A 20,320-nucleotide genomic window follows, 5' to 3' on the forward strand; every position below is an offset into this window, starting at 1 on the left:
TTGTATTATGTCTGTTATTTTGTAAGCCATTGTAAAGGGGCTCTTTTACCTTTTAAACTTTGTGAAGCACTTAGAAAATGTGAGAAATAAGAAGACTGCAGAGAGGCTCTCAGAATCTAAGAAGAAAACTATTTTTAAAACTATGTATTTGAAAACCAGGAAAATACATGACTACTCAAATGATATCTTTAAAAGTGTGAGAATTCATAGTCTGGATGGAAGATAAAATTCTTTCCTCAGTCTAAAATATGGACAGAAAAGGAGGCTATTAGAATAAGGTTTTCTACATGGTCTTAAGTGACAGTAGAAAATATTACTGGAGGCTATGCAAGATTTGTGTCTTATGTTTAAAATATAATTTTTGCGCAGGTTATGGGGTTTTATTATTATTATTTGATCAAGATAGCACTTCAAAGCTGGTTGCATAAGTTATAAATAAGTGAAATCATACTAAAATAATACAGCAATTTGGTATTAACTTGTAACTTCTAATGTTACTACTACATTAAGACATGTTGGGCTCAAGAAGAAAATTATTAAAGTAATTCTAAGAGATTATTGTTTCCAATTCAGAAATTGTACATATGCTTTCCTCTCTTAGAATAACTGTTAATAAAGATATAACAATTGTTATAGAAAATGTTTATGACCAGAGATATTAAACAAGAATGTTTGTAAGCTTTTCCTTGTTCAGTGTTCTCATTATTCATAATATTAATGAATTGGAACATTTTTTCCCTGCAATAGGAATAGTGAGATTCTTATATGAGTGTAGCAAATAATGTTCTTCATTAGCAAGACTAAGCTAGGGAGAGATTTAAATAAGTAGTATGATTTTTGTGATGTGGAACAGCTTAGAATGAGCTGTGCCAAAGCAAAGATTATGGTTTGGACATATCAAGCTTGTAAGGAAGATCAGCTTTTTCTTTCTGATTTCTACATATGTTCCTATATAAGACAGTTTCTTAGAAGATTCAACTTATAACAACATTTTATTATGGTCCAAAGACCTTTATTGCACTGTAGGTGTACTAGATATGCAGGTTAATGAGATTAACAACACTTGGTTCACTAATCACACAAATGGGTAAAATTTACAACTGTTAAAAACCGCTTAAAATTCATGTTGGCTAAAACATAGGTAAAAGACTGAAGAAGTGCCGGCATGTTTCAGCCTGTGTCTAAAATTGGGAATTGTCTAAGGTCATCACTAAGTAAAAAAAAATCACATAAAATTTCACTGGACTAGCTAGTACGTTTCTTAGTAGGGAGTTGATAATGTGTGCTTTGGCCTGTTCATAGAAACTGCATGACAGTAGAATGTGGTAGATTTATTCTACTTCCTGATTTGGGGTACCCACAAATCTCCCGCACAGGAATTCATACGGGAGCACATTATATCTTGCTTTGGAAATAGGCAATGGTATTTGGCCACAGTCAAATTCTTTAGATAGTTTCCTGTGTGGAAAGGCCTAATATAATGTATGGTCAGGGCAATAGGGGAGTAAGATACATAAGAACGAGAGCACAGCTCACAAAAAGGCAATGTCCCACAGTCTCTTATTTGAGGGCCATGTAAAAACCCAGATGATTTAGGAGGAATGCAGAAAGGCTGATGGAGGAGACTTCCTTAGGACTTATCTTAAACCAACAGCTTATTTACTCATCCTGAAATAAGTGATGAGTCAAACTGGATCCTAAACTAAAAACTCAGCTCTTGAGCCAGTATTTAAGTGCCCACCACCAGGCTCTTATTGACAGGGATGCTTCACCAGATTCAAGTAATAAGATATAGAATGGTACACATCTGGGGAGCTGGAAAAGTGCCCTCAAAACTGTGTTTGCTGTTGGTCTGTTTTGTTTATTTATTTATTTATTTATTTACTTTATTTGTATACCGCTGTTCTCAGCCCTTAGGCGACTCACAGCGGTTAACAACAGAACAGCAAAAATACAGTACACGGTAAAAAACAGTAACATCATAACACCTAAACAATCCTATATAATTAACAACAATAGCCATTCACTGGTATCTCATCTGTCATCCATTGTTCCATTCCTATGTTCATTACACTCATTGCACTAACTATTCGAATGCCTGCTCGAACAACCAGGTCTTCACTTTTTTGCGGAATACCAATAATGATGGAGCTAGTCTAATATCTGTGGGAAGGGCATTCCACAGCCGAGGGGCCACCACCGAGAAGGCCCTATCTCTCGTCCCCGCCAGCCGTGCCTGTGAGGCAGGCGGGATCGAGAGCAGGGCCTCCCCGGAAGATCTCAAAGTCCTGGTGGGTTCATAGGCAGAGATGCAGTCGGATAGGTATCTTGGGCCGGAACTGTTTTCAATTTTAAGTCACCAATATAGCTGGGAGGCTATCTTAGCATTAAAGACTTTTGTTGCTGAAGGTATGAACTGCCCCCGTTTAATAGCAGTAAAACACAAAATGGCTGAACTGCTTACTGGAGCTTCGAGGGTAATAGAAGCAATATGAGTAGACCAGGATGGTCTGCGGTGAAAAAATAGCCTCAGATATTGGAAACTTCTGACCTGTTCTAGAATATGCCCATCTAGAGACCAATGGCAGGGGGATTTTTTTTTCAAATTCCAGAACTTTAGATTTCACGTAGTTGATTTTTAGGTCATTCTAAGAACAGTATTCAGGAATTTCCTAAGCAAGTAATTTAGACCTGCCCTGGAGTGTGAGATGATGGCAGCATCATCTGCATAGAGCAATAAGGGGGTTCTTCTAGTTCCAAGTTTGGGAAAGTGTCCATTGGGGTCCAAAAGGGTATCCTCCATGTAATCTATGAATATGTTGAATGGGGGGATATGGATGCATCCTTGACATACCCCTCTGGACATGGATATCTCACCAGAGAGGTAGCCCAGGTTGCCACATCTGATCTGAAGTTTGCTGTCCCTGTAAAGGGCCTTGATAAAGTCTAGAAGACTTTTGTCTTTCAATGTCTTACTCACTTTTCTCCATTGTTTGCTTCTTGAGACTGAATTGAATGGTGATTTCAGGTCCATGAAGGCCACAAACAACTTCCTTGTAGTAGTCTGACATGTTTCCAGCCAGATGGGAGAGCACTAAATAGTGATCAGTAGTTGACTCAACTTCAAATCATGAAAACCATACTGAAGACAATTTATGATTTATTTATTTACCTTATTTATACCTCATCCTTCTCAACCCTAAAGGGGACTCAAGATGGTTTTACACAATTATTCGATGCCTTAAAACAATAATAAACATTTAAAATGAGTTTAAAACACATTAAAACATTAAAAATATTTTAACATTACATTCACTATTAAAACCATGCCATCCATAATTGTAATCTGGGCTATTCCAGTAGTCATTGCACATAATTCCAATATACATTAACTTTAAGGCACAACAATATGTTTAAACTTTAAATGTTAAGGCACAACAATACATTTTTAGTGTATACATTGGCAGTTTCCACAGGAACAAGCTTATCAATAGAACCAGCTCTCAATAGAAGAAGCCCTCAAAACCAACTCTCAGCTCTTTTGTTATATTAGATATTAGATATGCTTTGGGATTGCCTTCCCTGATATTCACCCAAGAGAACTAATGAAAAGAGGTGATTGGGCCAAATTTGTCAAGAGCTACTAGCTTTGAAAATTACTTTCTCACATCTTTCCTGGAAAAATCAAAGGGAATAATTGGATATATGAGCTGAATAATAGATCAGACTTACAGTTTATTAGATTTTCATCCTTCTTTCCAGGTACTGTCTGTTTCCAAACATACTGTGGGAAAATCCAAATTCTTTCTTTTTCTCATTGAAAACTGCATTTAGAGAATTACTCTGTTTGCCTATAGTCTTTTTGGACAGAGAATATTGACAGGCTTCAAGAAACTCATGCCTCCATATCTTTACTTCAAGAAATAGAGATCATTTTTCATTATTTATTGTATTGCCTTCAGTACTAGATCTCCATAAAAAAATCCTGGGGTAGATCTGGGCATATTTGAAGGGTAAAAGGTCATGTAATAGTCACTGTCAAAGTGTGATCCTTTCATTGCCTTTCAAACACATTTGTTTGCCAAGTCAGCAGAACATATTCTGTCACTTTGGAGGTTGTCAAAGTCAACTATGCAGGTGATATGCTAATTTGCCTATGAATTATTGTTTGTTCAAATGTGGAAACAAGCTGAAGCACCTATGATGGAAAGGGGTTGAAATTTTTCATGTGGCATACAATAAAAATCTACAGCTATCAAATGATGTCGTAGGAGGACCCTTAAAACTCAATGACATTCTGCTTTAGACAGCTAGGAGTGCTCTTGACAACCTCTTAGAACAGAGGTCCACAAAGTAAGTCTCTGAGGTCATTTCCCCAGTCCCTGCCCTAAACTTTAGACTTAGGGTCATCCTAACTCTGCTAACGACTTGAAGGCACACAAAAAGAATCCTAATGAACTTGACTAGCTCATTCGCCAAAAGCAGGTACACACTTCCCATTAAAATATTGGTAAGATTATGTTGATTAAAATTGTTCTACGTTTTAAATGTTGTTATTTCGTTTTTTGCACTACAAATATGTGCAGTGTTCATAGGAATGTGTTCATTGTTTTTCAACTTTAGTCTTGCCCCTGAACAGTCTGAGAGATCATGAACTGGCTCTCTGTTTAAAAAGTTTTGGACCCGTCTAAGAAATTTAGGGATTGCATGTATGTGTGTACCAGGCCTGTAGCGAGGGGGTGGTTTTAGGGGTTCAACCCCCCCCCCCCAAAATGTTTCAGATTTTTTTTAAAAACCTGGTTTACTCATGAATTTTAACTGGTTAACCAAATCCCCATGCTAAGTCTATGAGATGCAAAAAATTAAGAGTCCTTCCAGAACTGTAAGCACTATCTCAAGCAAATATTGACAATTTATTCACACTGTCATTACATGCAGCAATAGCCGATGTACTGAAGCAACCAAGCAACTCATTAAGGAGGCCAGACTTGGTGGAGGTGGTTGACAGGGGTGGAGCTGCAGGCTATTGAAGGTTGCTCTGCCCCCTGCTGTGCTCTTTGCTTCAGTGTGAGCTAGGAGGCAGGTTTAACCCCCCCCCCTGAAATTTTCAACCCTCCCCAAAATTTTCAAACCCCCCCCCCCGAAATTTTCAACACCCCCCCCCCCCAAATTGTCAACTCTCCCCGAATTTTTTTTCTGGCTACGGCCCTGGTGTGTACCTTCAAGCCTATGAAAACCATAGGGTTTTCTTAGGCAAGGAATACTGAAGAAGTGATTTTACCAATTCTTTTCTCTGATAATGTAGCCTACAACACTTTGCCACATTTGCTGGTCTCCTGGTTAACCTTCCAAGATGGGTGAGACTGGGTGCCTTTAGGATAGTTGGGCTATCTGGTCATCTTGTGCCTCACAGCACGTTGGGGCAAATAAAATAAAGAGGAAGGAGCTCATGGACCAGTCTGGCTCGTGAGCCTCCTTCTTCTTAATTTTATTTTGTTTTGATTTGTTTCCGCTCCTTTCCTGCCATCTGCCACTCCTTCCCCTGTCGGTGGCCATGACATATGTTCTGAATCAGAAACTAATGCTGATGTGGTTTATCCAATGGAGATTTTTGAATCAGCGCCCCAAAACGAATCTAAAGTTGACCAACAATTGATTCATAATCCTTTTGGTACTAATTTTGGAGGGTGGCCTGTGGTGAAAGTGGTCCCTGGTCAAGTATTCCTTGGTCAAAGTGGTCCCTGGTCATGTGGTCCCTGGTCAAATGGTCCCTGGTCAAAGTGGTCCCGAGTTAACGGGTCCCTGGTCAAGTAGTCCCTGGTCAAAGTGGTCCCTGGTCAAAGCGGTCCCTGATCAAGTGGTCCCTGGTCAAAGTGGTCCTTGGTCCAAGTGGTCCCTGGTCCAAAAAAGGTTGGGAACCACTGTTCTAGGAATTGAATTTGGCAGATGCTTGCAGTGTGGGATGTGCATTTGCCTCCTCAAAAAAATTTGCCTCCTCCTCCTCAAGAACTTGAGCCCTCAATGGTAGAGTTAGTGAGTAAGGCAGAACCTCTGTTTCTGATGAAAAAAAAACCTGACTTTGCCATCCTGCCAATGCAGTGGATTGCTTTGGAAAGTGATTAGCAGGTAAAAAGCCAGCCAGTTTCCCTGTGATTTGGGGCAGGTGAGGGAAGAAGGCTGGTGAGAAAGGGAGAGGGAGAGAGAGGGAGAGAGAGAGGGAGGAAGCCATTATGGAAAATGAACAGGCAATTTCTGAGTTAAGTTTGGCAACTCAGTACAACCCACACCATGTTTTTCTTCCTTTCAGAAGGGTATACTTAGTAGAATAAATGGGGAGAAATAGAGAGAGGTGTTTTGCTGCAGCAGGAGGAAGTGGGTTGCATTAGCATCAAGGCCTCCTCTTCTGCCTTCATCCTTTTCTCCAAAAGGTTCTGCCCCCGGTGCTGAAAAGGACAAGCCGCAGAGGACCCACACAACCTTCCTCCTCCTCCTCCTCCCCTTCCTCATCTTATGGAAGGAGGCAGGAAGGAAAAGGAGGGAGTGGGGGGCATGCTCTTAGCGGCTCAAGCCTCCCTCCAGCCTTGCACACTCTCTTTTGCATGCACATGCTTACTTTGCTGCCATGTGCTGAGCATGCCTGCTCTCCCCTCCCCACTTGCAGTCTCAGAAACAGCCCTCCCCTTGGCTGAGAGGGAGGCCAATCAAAGCAGATGAGGGTTTTTGGTGGGGGGATTCACCACTACTGTGTTTTCAATACTGTGTTTTCTGATGGTCTTTGGTGACCTCTCTGGCACCCTCATGACCCCCCCCCCAGGGGTCCCAACCACCCAGGTTGAGAAACACTCATTTAAAGTTAAAATAGTTTGGTGCACAAGTTGGGTGTTGTTCTTGGTACACCTCTGCCTGCACAGGCCCAAATCCTGACATGGGGTTCCACTTGTTTGTGTGTTTTTGATTTAGCTTGCAGTGTGGGCTGTGCAGTTTTCCTCCACAAAAGCAAGAACTTGGGACCACAGTGGTTGAGTTAGTGAGGAAGGCAGAACCTTCCTTGCCAGCCCTTCTGTTTCTGGTGGAAAAAAAATGCTTCCTCCACCTCGCCAACGCAGAGGATTGCTTTGGAAAGCGATTACCATGTAAAAAGCCAGCCATTTTCCCTCTGATTTGGGGCGGGGGAGGGAAGAAAGATAGTGAGGGCAGGAAAAAGCCATTCTGGAAACTGAACAGGCAATTTCTGAGTTGCGTTTGGCAACTCAGAACAACCCACACCCTGTTTTTTTTCTTGTTAGAAGAGTATACTTAGTAGAATAAATGGGGAGAGGGTAGGAGAGAGAGGTGAAGGGAGAGAGAGAAAGAGAGGGAGGGAGGGAGGGAGGAAGAGAGGAAGAGAGAGGGGGAGGGAGGGAGCGAGAGAGAAAGCCATGCTTGAAAAGGAGCAGGCAATTCCTGAGTTCTGTTCAGCACAACCCCCACACTGTTTTCTTTCCTGTCAGAAGGGTATACTTAGTAGAATAAATGGGGGGGGGGGTAAAGAAGAGAGAGGGAGGGAGGGAGGGAGGGGGAGAGAGAGGAGGATAAATGGGGGTAGGAGAGGGGGGAGGGGAAGTGAGAGGGGTGGAGGGGAGATGGAGGGAGAGAGGGGGGAAGAGGACGGGTGAGAGAGAGAGGGAGAAATAAATGGGGGTAGGAGAGAGAGAGGGGGAGAGGGGGAGGGAGAGAGAGGGGAAGAAATAAATGGAGGATAGGAGAGAGAGGGAAGGGGAGAGGGAGGGAGGGGGAGGGAGAAGGGTGGAGGGGAGAGGGAGGGAGGGAGAGAGGGGGGAAAGAGGACAGGTGTGAGAGAGGAGGAGAAATAAATGGGGTAGGAGAGAGAGGGAAGGGGAGAGGGGGAGGGGGGAGAAATAAATGGGGGATAAGAGAGAGAGGGAGGAAGAGAGAGAGGGAGGGAGGGTGAGGGGGAGAAATTAATGGGGGTAGGAGAGATGGAGGGAGAGATGGGAAAGAGCGAGGGAGAGAGGGCGAGAAATAAATGATAGGAGAGAGAGAGGGTGGGAGAGAGGGAGGGAGGGGGAGAGAGGGGGAGAAATTAATGCGGGATAAGAGAGAGAGGGGGAGAGAGGGGGAGAAATTAATGAGGGATAGGAGAGAGAGAGGGTGGGAGAGAGGGAGGGAGGGTGAGAGAGGGTGAGAAATTAATGGGGGTGGGAGAGGGAGAGGGAGGGAGAGAAGAAGGGGGAGAGAGATGGAGGGGGAGAGAGGGTGAGAAATTAATGGGGGATAAGAGAGAGAGAGGGAGAGAGGGTGAGAAATTAATGGGGGATAGGAGAGAGAGAGGGTGGGAGAGAGGGAGGGAGGGTGAGAGAGGGTGAGAAATTAATGGGGGTGGGAGAGGGAGAGGGAGGGGAGAGAAGGAGGGGGAGAGAGATGGAGGGGGAGAGAGGGTGAGAAATTAATGGGGATAAGAGCGAGCGGGGAGAGAGGGGGAGAAATAAATGGGGGATAGGAGAGAGAGAGGGTGGGAGAGAGGGAGGGAGGGTGAGAGAAGGTGAGAAATTAATGGGGGTGGGAGAGGGAGAGGGAGGGAGAGAAGGAGGGGGAGAGAGATGGAGGGGGAGAGAGGGTGAGAAATTAATGGGGGATAAGAGCGAGGGGGGAGAGAGGGGGAGAAACAAATGGGGGTAGGAGAGAGAAGGGGAAGAAGAGAGAGAAAGGGGGAAGGGAGAGAGGGAGGGAGGGTGGGGTGAGAAAGGGGGAGAAATAAATGGGGGTAGGAGAGAGAGGGAGGGAGGGGAGAGAGGGGGAGGGGGGGGGGGAGAGAGGAAGCCATGCTCGAAAACGAACAGGCAGTTCCTGAGTTGCGTTTGGCAAATCAGCACAACCACCACCCTGTTTTCCTTCCTGTCAGAAGGGCATACATAGTAGAATAAATGGGAGGGGGTAGCAGAGAGAGAGGGGGGGAGAGGGAGGGGGGAGAGAGGAGGTGGCTTTGCTGCAGCAGGAGGGGGCGGGCTGCGTTGGCATCCAGGCCTCCCTTCTGCCTTCATCCTTTCCTCCAAAAGGCGCTGTCCCCGGTGCTGAAAAGGACCAGCCGCAGAGGACCCGCACGGCCTTCCTCCTCCTCCTCCTCCTCCTCCTCCTCCTCCTCCTCCTCTTCTTCCTCCTCCTCGTCCTCGAGGCCTTGTGGAAGGCAAGCCAAGGAGGCAGGCAGGAAAAGAGGGGAGCGGGGCGCGCGCTCTTAGCGGGGACGCGCACGCCGGCTCCTTCTCCTCCTCCTCCTCCATCTCCATCCTTTCGCCTGCCTCCTTCTCTCTCTCTCTCATTGTGTGTGTGTGTGTGTGTGCACGCGTGTGGGAGACCTAGAGAGGGCTGGTGGATGCGTGCGCTGGCCGGCGAAGGAGCTGGATGTCCCCAAGCGACGCCCAGCAAGCAGAGAAGAGCGCGGGGGCTGAGGCGAAGGAAGGAGACCCCAACCCACAAGAGCCCCGCAAGCCAAGGCGGCGCTTTCCTCAACCCCGGGGAGCACTGCAGCAACCGCGGGCCAAAGCGCGCCTTCCTCTTCCTCCTCCTCCTCCTCTTCCTCTTTCCCTCCCTTTGCTCCTGAGGGCTGCATTCCTCCATCGCGGCTCCTTCAGCCGCCCGCCCAAGATGCGGAGGATCTAATTTGCTGAGCGAGAGAACGGGCAAGGAAGGCGAAGACGAAGAAGACGAGCCAGGCGAGAAGGCGAGGAAGAGGCGGCGGCGGGAGACGACGGATTTCGCGGCGTTGTGGATGCTCGCCTGTTCATGGCAATGCAAAAGATCCGGCAGATTGCTCTCTTCCTGGCTCCTTTGGTTTGGGGACTCATCTGGGGGGTCTACGCCAACGGCGTGCAAATAGGTGAGCCATCTCTTTTGCCCTTTCCTTACCCCCCCCCCCCCCCCTTTCCTTCCAGTGCCACTGCATGAATTCTGACTGCTTCCCCTTTTCGTTCAGCTCTGGGTTTCTCTCATTCCACTCTTACAGGCAGATTCATGGCACGCTGCCTTTGGGAGCTGGAATGAGAGGATGTGAAGGTACCTTGGCTGGAGATGGACTCCTTGGCTTTCCCCCAGTGACTGATCTCTCTCTCTCTCTCCCCCCCCCCCCCCCCCCCCCCAATCTCCTCTCTTCCCTTTCCTCCTTGCCAACCAGCATCTCCATGGCTCAGTTTCAACCCTGTAGGGATAATGGAGCGAATTGCCAAGGAATTTGGGGTACTGGGCAGGGAGGTTGGCGCTCCTCATGTATGCCAAACAGGGTTCTGTGTGGGATCCAGCCATTTCTTTTTCCCGACTTTCCCCCTCCCTCTTTCCCTCCTCAGAATCGAATCTGGTTTATTCTGAGTTAGGCTAGATCTAGACTGCCATATCAAATCCAGTTTAACTGACATGAACTGGATCATATGGCAGCGTAGACTCATATAATCTGGTCCAAATTGACAATGTGGACTACCTGCTTTGATAATCTGGATGATATCACAGTGTAGACTCATATAATCTGGTCCAAGTAGACAATGTGGACTACCTGCTTTGATAATCTGGATTACATCACAGTGTGGACTCATATAATCCGGTTTAAAGTTGACAATGTGGACTACCTGCTTTGATAATCTGGAATATATGGCAGTTTAGACTCATATAATCCGGTTTAAAGTAGACTATGTGGACTACATGCTTTGATAATCTGGAATATATGGGAGTGTAGACTCATATAATCCGGTTTAAAGTAGATATTGTGGGTTACCTGCATTGATAATCTGGAATATATGGCAGTGCAGACTCATATCATCCGGGTCAACATAGACAACGTGGACTACCTGCATTGATAATCTGGAATATATGGCAGTGCAGACTCATATCATCCGGGTCAACATAGACAACGTGGACTACCTGCATTGATAATCTGGAATATATGGCAGTGCAGACTCATATCATCCGGGTCAACATAGACAACGTGGACTACCTGCATTGATAATCTGGATTATATGGCAGTGTAGATCCAGCCTGCAACCTTTGAGATGGCAAGGCTTTTAAGATCAATGAGCCTGAAGGCAAGTGGGTGAATGAAGGGTTTCTGTTTCTTGATGGATCTGGCACTGCTGCCACCTTGCCTGCAGCACTGATGTCCTCTCTCTCTCTCCCCCCCCCCCCCTCCTATCTATCTCTTTCTCTGTTTCTCATCCCACAGGGGGGCTCTTCCCCAGGGGAGCCGACCAGGAATACAGTGCTTTCCGGGTAGGCTTGGTTCAGTTTTCCACTTCAGATTTCCGACTCACATCCCACATCGACAACCTGGAGGTGGCCAACAGCTTTGCTGTCACCAACGCTTGTGAGTAATAGATGTTGAGTCCCTTTCCTGCTTTGGGACCCTTTCATTCCTGGGGCAGCAGGCGCATTTGCGCATTATGCGAGGGGGGAAAAAGAAGGTGGGTGTGTGGGAAGGCATGCGTATGAGGGTGGGTGAGTGGGTGGGTGGAGGAGGTGGTCATGACTTTGGCATTGAACTCCTTCAGAGCTGCTGGTAAAGGAGTGGGAGGTGGGTGGGGTGAGAAGATGAAAGGATGGAATGAAAGGATGTGAATGTATTTTTCATTCTGCACCCATCCAGCTATGTTCATATGGCAGTTGCTTGCTTGGAATGGTTCATCTCTGTCTCGGTCTACCCATCCAGTCATTTCATACTAGCTTGTACCATTTGTTTTGGATGTAGACTACGTTCCTAAGGCTGATGTTCTCACTCTTTCAAAGTATTACATAAAGCTGGCTGCATAATGGTTGATTGTGGTGTGACCCTGCTCCATATCTGAGGCTCACATGGGTCCGGCCAATATGGGCAAACATAGGGCCCATCCACACATCCATATAACCCAGAATATCAAGGCAGAAAATCCTACAGTATCTGCTTTGAACTGGAATATATGGCAATGTGGACTCAGGGCCTTTCCACACAGCCATATAACCAAGAATATCAAGACAGAAAATCCTACAATATCTGCTTTGAATGGGTTTATCTGAGTCCTCACTGCCATATATTCCAGTTCAAAGCAGAAAATGTTGGATTTTATTCAGTTGTGTGGAAGAGGCCATACTCTTCTCTTACATGTCTCCATATATGGTTTAAATTCCACTGCATCCCTTCCTACAGAGTTATTTGCTGCATAAAGATAAGTCTTTTGTTCCCGAATACTTTATGTTTTTGGGCCAAGATCTAGTTCCTTAGCCATAAGATGTTTGCCCTTCCCCTTACAGAATGGATCGAGGGAATACTGGCAGCTAAACTGTTACTGCACTCATATTTTACAACTTGCCAGATTGTGGATCGGAGTATTAGTCTCTCCATAATTCTATAACAGAGAGATTGGTTGGGTTTTGGATACTACAGAATCCAATTGTGAAATGGATCTAAACAATAGCCCATTTTGCCATAGGATGTGTGTGGGGTTTTTTTTTTTTTTTGCCCCATGTACAATTGCACACACCGGTTCTTTCCACACAACCATATAACCAGAATATCAAGGCAGAAAATCCACAATATCTGCTTTGGACTGAGATATCTGAGTCCACACTGCCATATATTCCAGTTCAAAGCATATACTGTGGGATTTTATTCAGTTGTGTGGAAGGGGCCACCTATAGGAGGAGCTGGAATGGGCAAATGGGGAGTGATAGCAGAGCTCCTTGTAGATCATATGTTCCTGGCTGGCTGGTTGCACATGGCACTGGACCACGCTCGTATGCCTTGTCTAGCTTGTTCGCTGCCTTGAGATGGCTGTCCTAGTCGTTGAAGACTCCACACCCCAACATATGCCTCCTGTTCAAAAAGAGATCCATCCTCAAGGCTATCTCCACCCTCGAGGCCTCTCTTGGTTTAGTAAAAGGGCGCATCATGGCCAGAAGATGCTCAGAGAAGCAGCAAAATAGCTGCAAGTGGATTGTTGAGCCTGAACAGCAATAGCTGCAAGAAATGCTGATGATCAGCCATTTTCCTTTTTCATTTCTCCATATTAGAATTGCACTGCCCCCATCGCTTTACCTTCTCAATCACTGCTCTTTAAGGAGCCTTTTTACCCTGGATTTGGGCAGGAAAGGAACCTGGATAATAAGCTCAGAATGAGCCCTGGATTTGGAAGAGGAATGCCTCCTTCTTCTATGAACCCTCTGTCAGGAGGAGCATTGCTTTATTGGCACAGGAGTTTTGAATGACATATATTCATATGGTTTTTTAGCATACAGAGTATACACATGTGAGCCGCTTTCCTTCTCTCACTTGGCATAGTCTTGGTATTCCTCTTCTATAAGGTTTAGAGGGTTTTCTGGAAGACTTCAGTAAGAAGCACAATGCAGCAACTGCAAGGGTCAAGTAGCAAAAATAATACAGCGATCAAATCAAATCTGAAATTGCTGTTTTATCATCTGTTGAAATGCACATTTCCTTAGGGGATACATTTGAAGAAATGCTGAACAGTTGTGGCTGGCACTATCGAAATGAGAGTCACAACTAATATTTCATATTTTAAAAATCAGCCAAGTAAAGAGAGAATGCTTTTATTGTATGCCTGGATTCAGGATAATTGCTTCCTAAGATCCCATCCCTTCCCTTATTATGCTGATAGTAAAGCAAGTAATTGAAAGAGGATTTATGAAATCCAAGGTTGAATCTTTGCACTGCTGCAATGCAATGCAATTGCAGGAATTAGGGCTTTGCCATTCGCAGTGCTATAGATGAATATCTGTTGGTGAGCACTGGAACTGAATTAAGATTCACTGGAGACTCCACATCACATGGGGAAAAGAGCCGACTGCTTCAATATTAAAAGCCAACAAGGAGGAGAGGTGGGCTGATAGCCTGAAGACAAATCACTGCCAGCTAAGATTATTAGAACTGCAGTTTGTCACTCTGACTTTAAAGGAAGGCATGACATTTTGTCATTTTCTAAGGGGACCGATGCCAAGATTTTTAAACCCATGAACTTCAAGAAGGAGGAAAAGGAGATCTAAGATGTGCTCACGTTGATCAAAAAGCACATCCTACTCATTCAGAGGATTAGAGTTTTGTTGGCCAAATGCAGCTTTCTGCTATAGGGAATATCTGTGCAGTAGCGGATATAGCAGTAGACCTGTGGCATTTTAGAGCTAAAGCGTTTTCTTGTATGCAACAACTTTGATGGACAGCAGCCTTTTTCATAATATGCATTAATGTTCACCTGAAATAAGGAGGCTCCTGTCTCAAAAATTAACAGTGTGCTAAATGGGCACTCTTTGAGGTGGCACAGGCCACAGTGTTAATCTGTATTTGTAAAACTAAAGATACTTAAGAAAAAAACATGTGTATATATATGACATGGGGAAATTTGGGGAGCTGATATTCTGCTTGGTTTGGGATGTAAGGTTTAAAAAAACCATTTAGTTGAATGAAAGGAAGAGAGGAATCATAGTGCATTCATTATTTCTATTGCTAATCACATGGTCCAAAAATTGTATCAGACTAGGGTCTGTCTCAATTTATACTAAATTCGATATAGCCTTTGGATATAAGAATATGACTTAAATTATACCACATTTGAAGATATAGAGGTTTTTTTCCTCCCCTATTCCTCTTACAGTATAAAAGGATTGCAGGACATTGCCCTGGGAGAGCTTATAGCCTGCTCAAATTCACCATGCTCTCACAGTCTTCAACTTGTCATACAGAGAGCCATTTAAGACATGTGACTACCTAAAAAGTCTTAGTGATCAACTATCACAGATGCTTTACAAAGGCAAGATTAAACATATTTCCCTCAGAGCTGCTAAGAGGCAGATTGTCTGGATCTCCTTACATCCAAAGACTATGCCCCTGTGAAGGAAATGAAGTAGAAACAATAGAATACATTTTATTGAAGTGCAGCTATTACACAGTGAAATATAGCCAACTTTTATATCCATTTTTGTCCTGCATGACCACCTGCAAGGGATTGTTAGATACCTTTTAGAGCATAAGTGCCACAGGATGATCCTCATAGTGGCAAAATTCCTTGCAGTGTCAACAAGGCTAAGAAAGAAACTAACCTCGGATAGGTGCATTACTTGAAACATGTATACTAATTTTCAACAATTAAATGGGATAATTTCATATGACTGCTTGTTCACTGATGGGTCTATGGACCGTAATAAATTGTTGTTGTTGTTGGAGTATAAAAAGATGGATTTCTAGGAAGGAATTAGCTTTGCTATACCTTTCTAGGAATACAGAAGGTGTCAAGAGGTAAAGAATTGCTAAGACACTCACATAATGAAATACAGGTTTATGTTTCAAAATCATGAAGTGGAATAGAATATATCAGATTTTTTTAAAAAAAACAAACAAACCTCAAACAGTACTTTAAAATGGGAAATAAATATAGTGTGATGCTTTGGATCACAAGGTCATTATTGCTCAGTATAATGAACAGAAAGAAAGTAGATTATTTATTTATTTAGTACTTCATTCACTCACATACACCTTATTTAACAGTTTTATATCACTTTTTTCCAGAAAAAAAAAACCCCATGGATACAACTTATTGTTACTCTAGTTGTTTCTAATGTCTGGATTGAGTGAAAAATTGGATAGCAAAGGCATTACATTTTATAGAAACGTCTACTGACTTAGGACAATGAGTAGCTATTGCTTCTGCCGCACTGCCAGTATAGTAAACATGTTTTAGCACATAAGGATAATTGTCTGACAGATGCTACAATATGAAATCTGATAGTGAAGAGAACAGGAGGAAGGGAAAATGAGGGAAGGTCAAGGTGAGCAAGAGCCATGGAAAGTATTTAGACCTCGTTATATTTGAGTGTGAATGCTGAGTTTTGCCAGACAGCTATGAGAAAAAGTTGCCTTATACTGTAAGGCATTATAAGAACAACATAAGGATATAAGCCTAACCAATCTGTCAGTATTCTGAGATTGCAGGCGTTAGGAACGTAAGCCTTTGCGTGTCTGGGTGTGGCCACTAGAGTTAAAATAATGCACATTCTTTCTGTTTGAGATACCACAGTTGAGAGCTTTGAAGGCTAGCATTGGTTTTGGATAAGATTCAGTGTTTAAATCTGAGGAGAAGTGGTACAAATGGGAAGAGTTCCCACTTGCAAGGTAATCCTTTGCTTCAATATGGAATCATCTCTACACTATTTTTTTCCTGATTCAAAAGAATCAGAGTTTTAAAAATCCCCCCTGCCTATATATATTGCAAATGCTGATTGGTTATTAATTTTAGTGTTTGTGGTTTTAATTGTATTTTTTTCCAGAACTCTTATAAAAATCATACCTATATGTTCACACAATCATGCCTCTTGAGCTGCAATCTACAGATTACTTACTCCAGTTTCGACCTGAAATCTACAGATTACTTACTCCAGTTTCGACCTTCGACCTTACTTTATACCCTACTTTTCTCTCAATATGCAGTGTAAGAGTTCACAATATAATTAATTGATGCTTAATATAATATGATATATCACAATGTAATGTAATATAGCCAGTGATGGGCTTGGATCCAGGAGATTTGAGTGGACATTTATTATATTTTGGTAATATAGTATCAAATCACATATTGTGTAACACAAGACTTTATGGGAAATTTCTCTCCTGTCCTGTTATTTCTTGTTACCAGAATACACACAACCAGTGGTGGATATGCTTGCCTTGTGGAATGGAAGTTGAATCTCTTTGACTTTTTATATATGGACGTGAATTAATTAATATTAATGAGTAATAAGTTGCTGTCCTTCTACCTTTGTAAAGGCCACTTGGCTGATTTAAAAAGCTGGAGAAGGCATATATCTGTTAATTGTCCATTTTACACCTGATGCATCCCACAAGGGGCATTTAAGTATTATACAGTGGAAGTTGCTTTAGGATTGGTATGTGATGCTGACTAGAATAAAAAGAGAGGAGATAATATCACTCCAATTATGTGTTCCAATGGAAGACCAATCCACTTACTCAATGGCTTTTAATTGTTTCTCATTATACTATCACTAACCAAAAAAGAGGATAAAAACCAATGTGAATCAACTGCAGAGCCTTAATCCTCGATCTCATGGCTGGTTCATGAATGTACATCACTGCTTACTCTAGACTTGATTATATAACTGACAGTTGTAACTGTCAGAGTCACTGCTATGAAGTGTGACATCTGAGATGGCATGGTCATCAGGCAATACACATGCTCAAATGAACTATCCATTATTTCTTTTCCTTTCAAAAGGCTGCTAGCACAACCACATCAGATAAAGTTTTACTACTGAAACAGCTTCAAAGCCAGATTGGAATAGGTGTGGCAGTTCTTATTGGGAAACATGTCCCAATGAGCTCAGTATAGTTTACTTTTAAGTTTAACAAATTCAGTAAATTGTTAAGAGCCGTAACTGATTGGATGGCCATTTTCAAATTATGTGATGTCTAAAGGACAGCCTCAGCTTTCGATAACTTTATTCTCTAATGGATATTGGGAGCCAGCATGACATATTGGTTTGAACATTGTACTGACTTTAGAGACCAGAGTTTGAATCCCTGCTCAGTCTTGGAAATCCACTGGGTGACCTTGGAGAAGTCACACTCTCTCAGGGCCCTTCCATACAGCCCTATATTCCAGAATATCAAGGCGGAAAATCCCACAATATCTACTTTGAACTGGGTTATCAGAATCCACACTCAGATAATATGGGATTTTCTGCCTTGGTATTCTGGGATATAAGGCTTTGTGGAAGGGCCCCCAGTCTCAGAGGGAAGCAAAGAAAAATCCATGGTGAACAAATCTTTTCAAGAAAATCCCATGATAGATTCATGTTAGGGTCTCCATATGTCAGAAACTACTTAAAGGAACACAAAAACAACAGCAGCAGCAATGGGTTTTTCCCACAGCCAACTTTAATAAAGGAACCAACCTGCAGGAAATATATTTTAATCTTCATCAGCAGGCATGTAGCCGGGGGGGGGGGGGGGGGGCTTGAGGGGCTTCAGCCCTCCCCCCCCCCCCCGAAATTCTCATGATGGTTCGCGAAAAGGCCTTACTGGTGCATTATTTAAACTGTTATGTTTATTCATATCATGATCTGATATCCCATATGCATGGGGGTATGGGGGTAATGATACAAAAGGTTTGCTAGGCTAGACCCTCCCGAAACCCTCCCCCTGAAAAAAAATTAGCCCCCCCCCCCCCACGAAACGAAATCCTGGCTACGGGCCTGTTCATCAGTATTGATTCCATGGAAACTACAACATAACAATAAAATGGATGTTATTTATGGGTCTCATCACACTAGAGAATGAATTCACTTTAAATCCAGTTGCAGCCTCCTGCAGAATTCTGGGGTTTGTAGTTTAGGGAGGAGCCTTTAACAGCCCCACTAAATTACAAACACAAGAATTCTGCAGGAGGCAGAAAGTGGATTTAAAGTGGATACATTCTCTAGTGTGACGAAGTAGTATGTGTTGTTAAAGGCTTTCATGGCTGGAATCCTTGGACGTTGTGAGGTCTGTTGGAAACTAGGCAAGTGAGGTTTATATCTGTGGGAGAAAGAACTTCTGAGAGCATATTACCTGAGAACACAGAAATGCTGGACCACCCTAACAACCACAATGTCAGCCTACACAGGGAAGCCATTGAAATCCACAAGCATGTGTACAATTTCAACAAAAAGGAGGAAACCATGAAAATGAACAAAATCTGGCTACCATTATTTAAAAAATCTAAAATCAGGATGGTAAATAAAGAACAACACTCAAAAAACAGTGGAATTCCATACAGGAATCAATCAGGGCCAGCTAACACCTCCCAACAAAGTATTTCCCCAGGCAGGAAGCAGCCAATCTTTGAAGGTGCAAGGCTATTTAATACTAATAAAAGTAGCCAACTGCAACATACACACTTGCCTCAAACAGACATGAGTTATTTCTCCCACCCGGGACATTCCACAGATAATAAACCCCACTTGCCTAGTTTCCAACAGACCTCACAACCTCTGAGGATGCCTGCCACAGATGTGGGCAAAATGTCAGGAGGGAATGCTCCTGGAATATGGCCATAGAGCCTGGAAAACTCACAGCAATCCAGATTCTATTTATTTTTGTTTGTTAAATGCGTATCCTACCTATCTTTTTTTTAAAAAAAGGACTCAAGGTGGCAAACAATAATGATATTGATATAAATATAGAATTAAAATATACAAATACATTTATATTAATGCACAAAATACTGCTCAAGAAAAAATGACAGTTGTCTTGAATGATAATCCAAGCTAAATGCCAAACATCTGTCTTGAATTTTGAAAACCCAACAATTTAATATAAAAATAGTATAAAATCAATAATAAAAATCAAATAGATGCATAAAATATGAAAGAAAAAGGAAGTCAAACCCTGAGCCCTTCCACATAGCCATATAACCCAGAATATAAATGCATATAATCCACAATATCTGTTTTGAACTGGGTTATCTGAGACCACACTGCCATGTAATCCATTTCAATGTGATTTTTATACAGCTGTGTGGAAGGGTTTCCGACAAATTTACTTAAACATGGTTACAGCCAGGACCAAGATCAATGAGGAAACGAAGGGTTTTGCATCATGTTGATCAGCCTTCCACAACCTTTCCTCTCTAAGGGCCCTTCCACATAGCCATATAATCCAGAATATCAAGGCAGATAGTCTACGATATCTGCTTTGAACTGGATTGTCTGAATCCACACTGCCATATATTCCAGTTCAAAGCAGAAAATGTGAGATTTTATTCAGCTGTGTGGAAGGGGTCAAGATTGCCAGGCTGCAATTCCCATTATCCCAGCCAGCATGACTATAGATAATATGTTAGTTGGGGATGACAGTATCTGTGGCCCAACTCCTCTGAAAGTGGGAGAAAGTCAATATAGATATTCTGAGATAAGAGACAGGTAAATCAGGAAGGTTTCAGAGTGCAATCCTATAACTGCTCAGAAACTGGACAATGTATCTCTATGTAGAAATATTGTGTAAAATGACTGTTTATCTCCGATTTTGGCCAGTATTAGCATGCAGTGGTATTTAGGTAATTCACCATATCTGATAGCTGTAAGTGTGAGCTTTATATGTTTAGCCCAACAAGATATTGAAAAGGATTAAAGCTTGCATGATCTTGGCTTTTTCCCAACAAAACATTTTAAATTGTGAAAAAGTTGTCACTCCCAAATCTTTCTCTGTTTTGAACTCAAAAATGCTATCACTATAACTTGGGGAAAAGGAAAGAAAAAATAAGAAAGAAAGAATGAAGAGGTCAGGTCTACTATGAAAGTGATCATG

General features: G+C 42.9%; 1 protein-coding gene across 6 annotated transcripts in view; it reads left to right on the top strand.

The window, feature by feature from the left end:
- Positions 1-9,002: 9,002 nt before the first annotated feature.
- The window catches only part of GRIA2 (glutamate ionotropic receptor AMPA type subunit 2), a 101,461-nt gene continuing 90,143 nt past the window's right edge, over positions 9,003-20,320 (top strand). For 2 of the 6 annotated variants that reach the window (XM_060778784.2, XM_060778787.2), the window contains exons 1-2: positions 9,156-9,874; positions 11,204-11,344. In XM_060778784.2, the coding sequence (XP_060634767.1) occupies positions 9,781-9,874; positions 11,204-11,344 (235 nt within the window). In that variant the 5' untranslated portion in view covers positions 9,156-9,780. Of the gene's footprint in view, positions 9,875-11,203; positions 11,345-20,320 lie in introns of all 6 variants that reach the window. The other 4 variants (XM_060778788.2, XM_060778783.2, XM_060778786.2 and 1 more) reach the window with 4 other exon arrangements.

Source organism: Anolis sagrei, chromosome 5, assembly GCF_037176765.1.
Source record: "Anolis sagrei isolate rAnoSag1 chromosome 5, rAnoSag1.mat, whole genome shotgun sequence".
Taxonomy (NCBI): domain Eukaryota; kingdom Metazoa; phylum Chordata; class Lepidosauria; order Squamata; family Dactyloidae; genus Anolis; species Anolis sagrei.